Consider the following 13,131-nt stretch of genomic DNA (forward strand, 5'->3'; position numbering starts at 1 on the left):
CTCTTTAACGACTTGCAGTATTAAACCCCTACTTGACTATACTACTTTACCTGTTCATAATCCATGGAATGTTCAAAGTTGATTTTAGCAGCAGTTTCTTGTTGTTGCCATATAGTATCACTGGTCCCACTGTCCTTTGGAAAACTGGTAGAATTTTCTGCAAATCTTATAGTCCTGGTAGCAGATAATATACCTAACAGAAAAAAAAAAAAAATTGGTTATAGGAGGTATTTTTAAAGTCTTCATGGTTGGGAGTATTTTACATCTCAGTGGCCAGACGATATTTGGTTGAAATGGGAATCATATATTTATTTTAAGAGCTCTGTAAATGTTACCTTTTGTTTCACTGCACAAGAATAATTATATAAAATAACTATTTTAATGGGCAGTTTGACATAGTGTTTGAGTGCACCAGGTGTCTCCTGCTTGAGCTCCAAAAATGCTGCCATGAAACTTATTTATGCAACTCAGGCAGTAAATGACCTGTGTTTTGGATACATCCATCATCAGCACTGCTGCTACACAAACAGTTTTATTAAGAGAGCCCCTGCTATTCAAACTCATTAATATCATTCTTTGGACCTAGTAGAATTTGCTGTGCTGTGTCTGACTCCAAATACTCTATCAACACCTGAGCAGCAAAGTTCACTTAAGTCTAATTAAGAGTTAAGCTGGATACACACTATACAATTATTTGGCAGATCATCTAAGAATTTTATGATCTGGCAGAAAATTCTACAATGTGTATGTACAGTGCCACGGCTCACTTCCGGTTTGCTCTTCACTGTGGAAGGCAAAACAGTAAGTAATAAATTATCAAACATTATAGCGCACCAACCGATCATGGTCTGCACTCTCCAGCATTATATCCAAATGGGAAAACAGATTAAGGCATATTGCAAAACATCACTTTTGGTGTGCATTCCACCATGGAACGCAAATACTGGAAGTATAACCTAAAGTCAAAATAACTCAATATAAGCATAAATTCACAAACCTATATAAAAATTAAGCCATAATACCAAGCCTATGGGGCTCATGAGGAACATCTAACTACAAATAATGTGTGAATATGGTGCATGTAGAAACTTTGTAGATATTCTCACTGCCCGCAGGAAAAAATCCAGTTTCACAGATGGATAACACCGTCCTCTGCTGCTCTGGTCAGGTCAAACTTTCTTCCACCTTTGCAAACGCATTTCAATCAGTACTCTGGTCTTCCTCAAGGCATGAATCAAAGTACTGATTGAAATGCGTTGGCAAAGGTGGAAGGAAGTTTGACCTGTGGGCAGTGAGAACATCTACTAAGTTTCTACATGCACCAAATTCACTGGATTCTGGTAGGAAGCAACCCTCACCATTATATCTTTTGGATGTATCAGCTGTGAATATTTGATCTGCAGTCACTTTGGATTTTATCACCTGGATGATGTTCTATTAAAAAAAATATTTTTATTCTATTTGGAACTTTCTCTTTGTTGTACTGTGACAATCGGTCACGAGTTACCATACATATTTGGACATTTATTTGTCTCTACTTAATTATATTGATTACACGCATGATATGTATTAAGACATTGATTGGGAATTTTCTGCACTAGATTGTTTGTTTCTTATATCTTTACATGTTTATCACCATCGAAGTATAAAGCTCTCACTCACTACAAAGAACATCTATTGATTGGGTTCATGTTTGGTCAACGGGGTGGCCACACCATACGTCGAAAACTCTCCAGAATCCTCCTTCAACCAATTCTGGACAACATGGGACCGATGACATGTTGCATTATCCTGCTAGAATATTCCATTGTTGTGGGGGTACATGAAATCCACGAAGGGCTGCAAATGGTAATAAAGCAATGCAACGTAGCAGTTACTGGTCAGTGACGTGTTTAGGTGGACAGCAGACCCAACCCATGCCACGTGAACACACCTCACACCTTTATGGAACCATCAACAGCCTGCACAGTGCCTTGTTGACAACTGGAGTACATGGCTTCATGGGGTGTGCGCCACACCTGAACCCTACCCATCCAATAAACTGGAACCTTGACTACGCCACCCCTCCAGGGTCCAATTAGCAATATTACAAGCCAGGTGAGGCACAGTGTCCAGTGTCGTAGTATTAACAGGGGCACTCTGGTGGGTCTTCTGCTTCCATATCCCAGTGAAGCTAAGAATGTCGTACTGACCAGTTGGATATGAGTCTGCTACTTCATGCATTGAATGTGGATGTGATTTGAGCCAGTGTTGCTTGACTGTTACCACAAACAATTCTGTCCAGAAGCCGCTGTTCACGATCATTGAGCACCTGTTGTCAGCCACTGCGCTGTCCACGGTGGGTGATAATGCCTTTCATGAGGTATTTTAGGGTACACACGACACCATAGATAAAGGAATGTTAAATGTCCGTAAAACTTTGGAAATGGAATGTCCCAACCCGTCGGGCACCCACTATCATGCCCAGTTAGAACTCTGATACTTCACGACGCCTTGCCATGAGTAGCCTAGCCAGTGTTCAAACTGACCCATGAGATGTCATATTATAACTGAAGCAGATATGGGCATTTCTTTGATGTCACAGTACAGTGACACCTCTTACCATTACCTTTACATACTGCTATCCCATGACTTTTGGGACTTCAGTGTATAGATATCTCTCTCTCTCTAGATATCTCTCTCTCTCTCTGGTGGTAACAAATACCTTTTGCAGCAACAGTTCCTAGAGTGCAACCTTATTTTGTTTGTCTACACTGGTTCAATAGTGGAAGGTACCAGGGCATCAGTAGCAGACTTGTTTTGGTAGAGTGCCGGGCCTCTCTCTCCAGATAGATAGCCATCTATACAGTGTGTGTATGTACAAAGGCTAATTGAAAAGTAATGAGACAATTTTTTTATTCAGAATCAGATGACTCCACAGGATCTGAATTTTTTTTTTTCAAAGTAGCGTCCTTCACATTCAATACATTTTTTTGCAGAGTTCCAACAACGATTCAAAGATGAGCAGTAGAGTGTTTTGTGAAATAATTTTTAGTGTTGCAGCTGTGGCATTTTTCAGTTCATCATTTGTTGAGAACTTCTTTTCCGTGCACTTTTTTCATTGTTGGGAATGCACAGAAATCACTAAATTACCGTATATACTCGAGTATAAGTCGACCCGAATATAAGCCGAGGTACCTAATTTTACCACAAAAAACTGGGAAAACTTATTGACTCGAGTATAAGCCTAGGGTGGGAAATGCAGCAGCTACTGGTAGTAATCCCCCCTCTGGTACTGTCCCCAGTAGTAATCCCCCCCTGGTAGTGCCCCCAGTAGTAATATCCCCCCCTGGTAGTGCCCCCAGTAGTAATATCCCCCCCTGGTAGTGCCCCCAGTAGTAATACCCCCCCTGGTAGTGCCCCCAGTAGCAATATCCCCCCCTGGTAGTGCCCCCAGTATTAATCCCCCCCTGGTAGTGCCCCCAGTAGCAACATCCCCCCTGGTAGTGCCCCCAATATTAATCCCCCCCCTGGTAGTGCCCCCAGTAGCAATATTTCCCCCTGGTAGTGCCCCCAGTATTAATCCCCCCCCCTGGTAGTGACCCCACTAGCAACATCCCCCCCTGGTAGTGCCCCCAGTATTAACCCCCCCTGGTAGTGCCCCCAGTAGCAACATCCCCCCTGGTAGTGCCCCCAGTATTCCCCCCCTCCCTGGTAGTGCCCCCAGTAGCAACATCCCCCCCCTGGTAGTTCCCCCATTATTAATCCCCCCCTCTGGTAGTGCCCCCAGTAGCGATATGCCCCCCTGGTAGTACCCCCCCCCCCAGTAGAAAGAAATGTAAAAAAAAAAAACACTTACCTGTAACCCAGCTCCTGGTCCCGACGCTGCTACAGGCTCCTCCGCCGCTTTGCATAATGGGAGAGACGTCGTCATGACGACGTCTCTCCCATTACCCACTGTGGGAGCCGGAAGATGGCTCCCGCAGTGGGAGCAGCAGTAGCCGCTGAGAGTCTGACAGACTCTCAGCGGCTGCTGATTACACCAAATACATGGCTGCCGGCTCCGGCGGCTGTGTGTTTAGCAGTGTGTAGTGCTGACCGAACTCCGTCCGGTCAGCGCTACACACGCGGTGCAGGCTGTGTCACAGTGACACAGTCTGCACCGCAGCCCGCATGGTACGCTACTCAGCAGCGTACCATGCGGGCATGACTCAAGTATAAGCCGAGGAGGTGCTTTTTCAGCACAAAAAATGTGCTGAAAAACTCGGCTTATACTCGAGTATATACGGTACATCAATTACTTTAAAAGTTAAAAAAACTTTAGGGCCATTATCGAGTGAAACACCTTGTATATTTGTAAAAGGCAAGTTCTATGACACATTACAAAACCTGAAATGAAAATGCAAAAACATATGTGCTGAGGCAATTTAAGCTGAAAATATATGTTGTTACATGTACAGTACATTACCAATACTGGATACTTCCTAATGAATGAGTTAACAAAACAGTAAGTGATCCACAATACCTTTTCGCTTTTTATCAGTAGGTGACTTGCTCTTTGTCTCCAAAGGAGTCTCCTTTGAAGCAGATATATCACCAAGAGAGGATTCTTTCATGTGTGTGCTAGCCTTTCCATAGCCAGAGCTTTTAACATAAGCATATTGTGTTGTTTGACTTTTCCTTAAAAGCGATGTTGGACTCTTGACTGTCTTGTTTGAGAGCTTGTTATGGTGCAGCCCGGAAGACATAGATGTACTTACAGCAAGATAATTCCCATGCTTGGAAACCTATGAGGAATATTTAACATCATCCTTAAGCACATATTTATCACATTTGCTACAAGCAAACTACATAGCAAAAGCTAATGCAGAAAGCATAATTGGTACTGTAAGAGCAGAACTGAAAGAGCATGAAAATGGCATAAAACAATATGTCCTTTCAATGAAGCATATTAATGGAAGCAAATCAAAATATGTTGTATGTATGGTTTACTTAAAGGGCTTCTACACACAAAATATTATATATATATATATATATATATATATATAAAAATATATCTACACATACACAGTATATACATATATATACACACACACACACACACACACACACACACACACACACACACACACACACACACACACACACACAGCAGGTAAAATAAGTATTGAACACATCAACATTTTTCTCAGGGTGAGAATTTGTACAGCAAGGTACACACTGATCTACAATTTGTCATGTCGCCCCTCTGTACTTGGAATGGAGAATAATCCAAGCTTTGTGCAGAAGGACGCTAATAAAAAATGTAGTTAATGTTGAACCTTGCGGTACAGATGCATAGAAAACATAGGTGCTGGGTTATCAAAGGCCACCGGCACCAGCATTTGAACACATGTCATTTGACATCAATTAATTACTACATGGAAAGAAGAGAAACAGCTCTGAGGTATTTGAATAAATTAATATACTAGTTTATTTAAATGAAAAAATGTGCAATGAATTATCTGCAAATGTCATATATATATATATATATATATATATATATATATATATATATATATATATATAGCAAAAAATACTATAAAAATATATACAATAAAAAGTAGGACTCTCTAGGAAAACTGCAAGCTCCATTGAGCATATATAAAAAGTAGGTCACCACAAAATATGTTACTGAATTGGTGTTTATAGTTACAACAATTTACCTCGGTGTAGCCAAATGGAATGGGATTGAAATGCCGGCGGCTGTTTAAGTGGTTAAGGCGAATAAATTTCATGAAAGACTTTTCCTTGCAATTTTCCTAGAGAGTGCGTCATACTTTTATATATATTTTATTGTATTATGTGCATTTGACAATTGTAGAGAACTGTACACTTTGTATTTAAACAAACCAGTATATCAATTTATGGATTACCGCAGCACAGTTTCGCTTCTTCTATTTGGGACACACTGGGGTTCAGAGCATGCCTCCCTAGATAGGACAATGGATATTGCTATGCTAAGTAACCTTATGACTATTCTGACTCAGACTCCTTCAGATAGAAAAAAAATGTCTGTCAGACCGAAACCCAGCACATATTGTTGGCATAAACACTGGGCTAGATGTATCAAACAATGAGAGATAAAGTGGAGAAGTGGCCCATAGCAGCCAGTCAGGTTCTGTCTGTCATTTATCTAGAACAGTCTTTAAAAAGAGAGTTAGAAGCTGATTGATTGCTATGGGCCACTTCTCTACTTTATCTCTCTTGAAGGTTTGATATATCCCCCCCCAGTGTTTGGCCAAGCTACAGTATCTGCTCGATTTCAGGCTGTCAGATAAAATGTCTGTCGGTCTGACAGACCTTTCACAGTGTATAGCTCATTATATTTCTTTCCTGGGGAAGGAAACATTTTCTACATTCCACCCTAGTGATGGAAAAAGGGGAAATGTCGGATTGGCGCAGCAGCAATGCACTCACTGTCAGATGAGGCCAACCAATGATCGGGTCAGTCGCGCATGTTGGAAGATTTCACATTATAGACGGTCCGTTCATCGCAATTCAGTCGTGGTCATAAACTATACAATTATCAGCACGATTGCCCAATAATCCGCAGATAAAGTAGATAAGTGCATAAGATATGGCTGGCTTAAGTGTAGCCCTATTAAATGCACATTGTTTCCTTTTGTATTTGTTCAATGGAAATATAATATTGCATTGCAGATACAGTGTTCATATTTTTTTGTCTTTACCTAAAAATGCTAAAATGTACTGCTAAATGACATGCTACAAATTGAATGTCCTAATCTTGCAATAAAAAGGGGTGGTCTAGCAACAATTTGCAAAGAAGATTAAAAAAAAAAAAAACATTTATTCTGAAAAATATTTAACAAAATGTATAAAATACAAATTCTACTCTCTTACACCTTGGTTCAATTGCAAACATTTCTGAATGTTTTTGAAGCCACATGCTGCTGTTGATTTTGGTGGCCCTGAGCCATCATACTTGTTTTGCTTTGATAATACAGATTAAATTAAGGTGCTGAAAGGATAATTACCGATTCAGATTTTTCATGACTCTCATGATGGAAATAATCTATGATTTTATTTTTCTGTAGCAAATCCTTGGGATCTTTTTCCATTGATTTGTGCTGACTATATGGAGGTAGCCCATTATTTGTCTGCATATTTACACTAAGGAAGGAAAGTTTTGAAAGTGATTAAAACAAGTTGTAGAACAAAAATAAAATTGTGTTTGATTATTCTGTGAAACCTTAAGATCCATTTACCTTAAAGACTTCATGTTAAAGCCTGCTTCCCCTCTAATTGGTTGCATCAATTCATCCACAGTAGACATGTCTAAAGTACAAAGACAGATGGACTTTAACAAGAAATACTAGAAAATACTACTTACTATAACATAGCATAACAGAAAAAGTATAAAAAAAATTAATCACTTACTATTCTTAAAAGAATGATTTTGATAAAAGCCATTCTAGAGTTGGGGGTAAGGTGGGGTGAACTATCCAGTTTGCTTCCACACTTTACAGTCTATAAAAGCCCACCTACTCAGCATTCCTAGACTTATCAGCGTAATAGAGAGTAGCACTGGGCCAATCATGGTGCCCACGGCCTTTGGTACCAGGGTAATACTGACCAAATATAGTGCAATCACGTGTCAGGTCAGCTGTAGTGAGCCCACCTATATAATAGCTGGACAACCAATCAGGAGCAGATCCGTACACAGAAAAACAATTGTTGTCCGTTTAAGTTGGCTGTAAGCTTAAAAGTTTGATCAAAATATGAACAAGATCCTCATGCTTTTATTTGCTAGATACACACAGATTTGCAGTGGTAGTGACAAGCACCAACATTTCTTTTCAGTTTTTATTCATATATAGCATTAATATTACCACTCAGCTGGCACTATGTATAACATGGGTAAAACTGAGTGCAGTCATATTTATTTCAGGTTTAAAAATGTTGTCTGTAGTGTTGTCATGGTTCTGGTCAATCAAGGTTAAGGTTTTTTGGGGTGTGGCTCAAAAGCCAGCCCCTGTCTAGATTTTACAATCTCTATCTGTTAGGGGAGTACATTCTGACAGCAATTTAACTGTCTGTCAAGCATAAATGCTAGTGTAGGGACTTGCAGAGATAGATGATCCCTTGACACTGGGTTGCAAACTACAATGTTTGATCAAAATATGAACACATTTCTCTGCTCTTATTTGATAGCTATACAGGGATATGCAGTGGTGGTAACCAGAGCTGACAATTGTCTTTCACTTTTGTATCCATATGGCATGAATTTTGATACGCAGCTGGTACCATGTATAACATTGTAAAACTGAGGGTCTCATTCCGAGATGTATGCAAACCCAGTAGTTTGCATACATCACCGATGGTGGTGTGTCTGCATAGGCACAGGACCCGTTCTGCACATTAAATCTGCGGCACAAGGGGAATCTGTTGCACACGATTCCCCTTGTGCCGCAGGCTGAATGACAGGCGGGGTGGGGGTGGTGCTGGCCTCTGTTCCAGAAAACCGGGGCGTGTCGTCCCCGGTTTCTGGGAGTGCCGAGGCCAGGGAGCTGCAACGCTAATCTGAGTAACCTCAGGGTTTCTCAGATGGCCTATGGTCTTGCAGATGATAGGATACAGCACTCTGAATTGTGATGCTGTCAGGAGGCGTCTTTTCTCCTCAGACGCCCCATGCTGCATTAACATATATTCACATCGCTGCTACGTCCTAAGACGCGGCAGTGATGTGAATGTGTCCATCTCTGAATCAGGCCCTGAGCGCGGACATATATCTTTTCTCAGACTCCGCTTATTTTTTTAGCACAAAGTGAACAGTGCTAGTTTTATCTGAATAACTTATAAGCCAAAATTCATCATATGCAAAAGGTCAGGCTTAAAAACACTATTAGGAAAATATTCTCACACATTTAATAAAATATTGCAACTATCTGTACACTTCTGATAATAGTGACAGAGCATACATAATTTATCAATAACAGAGCACAATTTAGATATTAGACTTATAGCAAATATACAGTGGTTGCACACATATAGAGAACAGGATTTTGGTACTTACCGATAAATCCCTTTCTCCAATTCCACAGGGGACACTGGAGGCTTCATGACAGTGGGGTATAGATGTGTGCTAACCGGGAGCTGGCACTTTAAATTTAAAAAGTGTGACTAGCTCCTCCTCCTCTATACCCCCCTACAAGCCAGTCTTAGGAAACTGTGCCCGAGAAGAGCTGGAAAGACATAATGTAGTAACGTGAAAAAAGGTTCTAAAAAAAAAAACCCAGTAGAACAAAGAAAAACCAGTCATAACGTAGAATGACAACCAATCATGGCAGGAAGAAACAGCGCCGAGGGCGTCCAGTGTCACCCTGTGGATTTGGAGAAACGGATTTATCGGTAAGTACCAAAATTGTTTTATCCTTTATCCACTAGGGGACACTGGAGGCTTCATGACAGTGGGGGCATCCCAGAGCTCCCATCCTGGGCGGGAGAGCACTAAGAACCCTGCAAAACAGCACGGCCATATTGCGAGGCAGAGACTGCGAATGTATCAAAACGATAAAACCGGACAAAGGTATGTCGGCCCAACCAAATGGCCGCTCGACAAAAGTTGAGCCATGGAAACCCCGCAGGCAGCCGCACACGAGGGACCCACCGTGCGCGTGGAATGCGCTGTGATGGAAGCCGGAGGTTCCTTGGAGGAGGCCACATAGGCCTGCCTGATGGTCAGACGGATCCAGCATGCAATAGTCTGCTTGGAAGCCGGCCAACCAGGACGATCGTCATCATACCAGACAAACTGGGAACCTGTTTTCTGTAGAGATGCAGGCTCTAACGACGTCCAGGGAGCTGGAAGCTGGCGAGTCCTCTGGAAGAACCGGCACCACAATAGGCTGGTTTATGTGGAACGCAGAGACCACTTTATTAGGAAGGAATGCCATCTGCGTACGGAGTTCAGCCCTATCCCCATGGAATATCAAGTACGGAGGACAACAGGAAAAAGCTTCGAGCTCCGAAACTCGCCTGGCTGAAGCCAGGGCTAGGAGAAGTACCACCTACCACGAGAGGTACTTAAACTCAACCGTCTGTAATGGTTCAAACAGCGAACACTTCAAGAAAGAGAACAAGATCCAAATTCCACGGAGTTGTGGAGGGACAAAGGGAGGTTGCAAACAGATAACCCCCTGCAAAAAAGGTATGAACATCCGGGAGTAAGGCCAGTTTCTTTTGGAAGTAAATGGACAGTGCTGAAACCTGAACCTTCAGGGATCAAAGACGTAGGTCCGCTGAGAATCCTGACTGAAGGAAAAGGAGGAGCCTGGACACCTTGAACGTTGTAGGGGGCAATCCCCGCCGTTCACTCCAAGCCTTCAAGATTCGATAGTACTGTCTGGAAGTAACTTCCTTCCGGGCTCGAAGCATGGTAGGGATTACAGTATATGGGATCCCCTTTCGCTTTAGGATTGCCTTTTCAACAGCCACGCCGTCAAACATAGCTGCCTTAAGTCCGGACAGGCAAAAGGACCCTGCTGCAGGAGATCCTCTCGCAGCGGTAGAGGCCACAGATAGTCTATCAGCAGTAGACGCAGTTTGGAATACCAAGCTCTGCGGGGCCAATATGGAGCCACTAACAGAACCCTGGCCCTTTCCCTCTTGATGCGAGTCAGAAGAGGAATTGGCGGAAACAGATAAATAAATCAGAACCAGGGTGTTGAGTGCATCCACTGCCACGGCCTCCGGGTCTCTTGTCCGAGAGCAGTACAAAGGCAGTTGATGATTGTGTCTGGACGCCATGAGGTCAACATGTGGAAGGCCCCACCTTTGAACAAGTCGGGGTCCCAATTGTCCAAGCCTGGAATAAATATTGCAGATATTGCCACGGTGAATTCCTCCGCCCAGAGAAGAATGCAGCTTACCTCCTTCATTGATGCCCGACTTCTGGTGCCGCCTTGTTGGTTGATGAATGCTACCTCCGTGGCGTTGTCGGACTGATCTCTGATGGCTTGACCCGAAACAGGTGATGTGCTAGGTGAAGAGCATAACACACTGCCCGTAATTCCAAGATGTTTATGGGCAGTCTCGCTTCCTGTGGAGTCCAACAGCCCTAGAACTGGTTCTCCAGAGTCACTGCACCCACCCCCTCGGACTCGCATCTGTGGTGCAGAGAATCCAATCCTACACTCCTCACTTCAGGCCACCAACAGGTGAGATGAATTCAGCCACCAGAGAAGAGATATCAGAGTTCTGGGGGCCAGCTTCACTCGTTGGTGAAGGAATAGATGGTATCCCGACCACTGGGAGAGGAGGTCCAGTTGAAAAGGCCTGGAGTGGAAGCAGCCGTATGGAATGGCTTCTAAGGTCGCAACCATCTCCCCGAGAAGTCTTATGCACAGAGGCACCGATAGTCGGCGATGTTGTAAGATCAGCTGCACCATCTCCTGAATCGAAGTTGCCTTTTTCTGAGGAAGGAAGACTTACAGTGTCCAGAATCATCCCCAGAAATTAAAGCCTCTGTGTTGGCTGCAGATGGGACTTGGGAAAGTTCAGGATCCACCCGTGCCGTGTCGAATGAGGAGCCTGTGAGTCACCAGTATGTTTTGAAATAATTGGTTCCTGGAAGGAGCTTTCAGGAGGAGATCGTCCGGGTAAGGGACAATCGTGACTCCCTGAGTCCAAAGGAGAGCCATCATCACTGCCATTACCTTGGTGAATACCCTGGAAGCCGAAGATAGGCCGAAGGGTAAGGCCTGGAATTGAAAATGTGAGTCCCGAATATCGAATCATAGGAACGCTTGGTGAAGAGCCCAGATGGTAATGTGTAGATATGCATCACTTATGTCCAAAAACACAAAAAACTCGTTTTCCCTTGAGCCCTGCAATGACAGATTGAAGGGACTCCATCTTTAACTTGAATACTCTCAGATAGGGATTGAGGCCCTGATTCAGAGCCGGACGCTCTGACAGAGCACTCGCTCTGAATCAGGGCGGTCCCTCTTAATTTTTAGAGCGGCCTCCTGGCCGCTCGAATAGCTGTGGGTGACCACCCACAGCTATAGCGAGTGGCCAGAAAGATGGTCGCGATGGTCAAGACCATCGCGACCATCGGGCTTGCGACGAGACCGGGTCTCGTTGCCACAAGCCCTGGAATGCATACGGCTCTATCAGAGCCGAGAGCACTCCCACTGACATCACTTGTGATGTCAGTGGGCCCGGCCCCAGACGATAGGCGTTCCCATGGGAACGCCTCCGTCTGGGCAGCCACGCCCCCGGCACGCCCACCAAAGGGGGCGTGCTGTCACTCACCATCGACAGCACGCCCCCTTTGTAGCGAGACCTGGAGCGACGGCTTGCCCGTTGCTATCCGGGTCTCGTGCATGCGCACAACGGAGCTGCCTCCGTCGTGCGCATGCGCACTGGGCCAACATCGACCCGCTTGCGAGTGCTCAGCGCTCGCGAGCGGGTCTGAATCAGGCTCAGAGATCCTTCAGGTTCAGAATAGGTCTGACCGATCCGTCCGGCTTTGGAACCACGAACAAGCTGGAGTAGAACCCTTGTTTTAATTGATGTGTGGGGACATGTACCAACACTTGAGCATTCAGAAGTTCGTCTACTGCTTCTTGTATCATGACCCGTCTGTCGTTGGAAACTGGCAAACTTGTGGTGAAAAACCGAGGAGGTAGTTGGATCTGGAAATCAAGTTTGTACCCCTGGGTGATGAGGTCCCGAACCCAGTCGTCCGGATAAGATTGTGCCCACACTGCCCTGAAATATCGAAGATGAGCTCCCACCCTGGGGTCCCCCCAGGTGAGAACCCCGTCCTGAACTGGGTTTGGTGGAGGGCTTATTTTCCTGGTGTGTAGAGGTTGCTGCGGCTCTACCTCTGGAACCACGAAAAGTGGTAAGTCCTCCTCTGGAACGGCCTCTAAATCTTCCTGGGGCACAAAAGGACTGAAAGGACGATCCTGAATAAGACTTATGGGAAGCCGGAGCAGCTGAGGGGAGATAAATAGATTTACCCCTCGTAGCCTGGGTGATCCACTTGTCCAGTGCGGGTCCAGTGAATGGAAGTGCTTCCACCACCCGCTTTGATTCTGCATCAGCCTGCCACTGTCGCAGACAAAGAGCTCTGTGGGCCGG

General features: G+C 44.2%; 1 protein-coding gene across 3 annotated transcripts in view; it reads right to left on the reverse strand.

Annotated features, from left to right (window-relative positions):
- The window catches only part of CEP162 (centrosomal protein 162), a 160,394-nt gene that overhangs the window by 71,773 nt on the left and 75,490 nt on the right, over positions 1–13,131 (reverse strand). For all 3 annotated transcript variants that reach the window (XM_088470612.1, XM_088470595.1, XM_088470604.1), the window contains exons 11-14: positions 7,248–7,317; positions 7,017–7,152; positions 4,505–4,766; positions 51–193 (exon numbers count right to left, since the gene is read on the reverse strand). In XM_088470612.1, coding sequence (XP_088326738.1) covers positions 51–193; positions 4,505–4,766; positions 7,017–7,152; positions 7,248–7,317 — 611 coding nt within the window. The remainder of the gene's footprint in view (positions 1–50; positions 194–4,504; positions 4,767–7,016; positions 7,153–7,247; positions 7,318–13,131) is intronic.

This window comes from Taudactylus pleione, unplaced genomic scaffold (assembly GCF_031769625.1).
Source record: "Taudactylus pleione unplaced genomic scaffold, aTauple2 ptg000015l, whole genome shotgun sequence".
Lineage (NCBI taxonomy): Eukaryota > Metazoa > Chordata > Amphibia > Anura > Myobatrachidae > Taudactylus > Taudactylus pleione.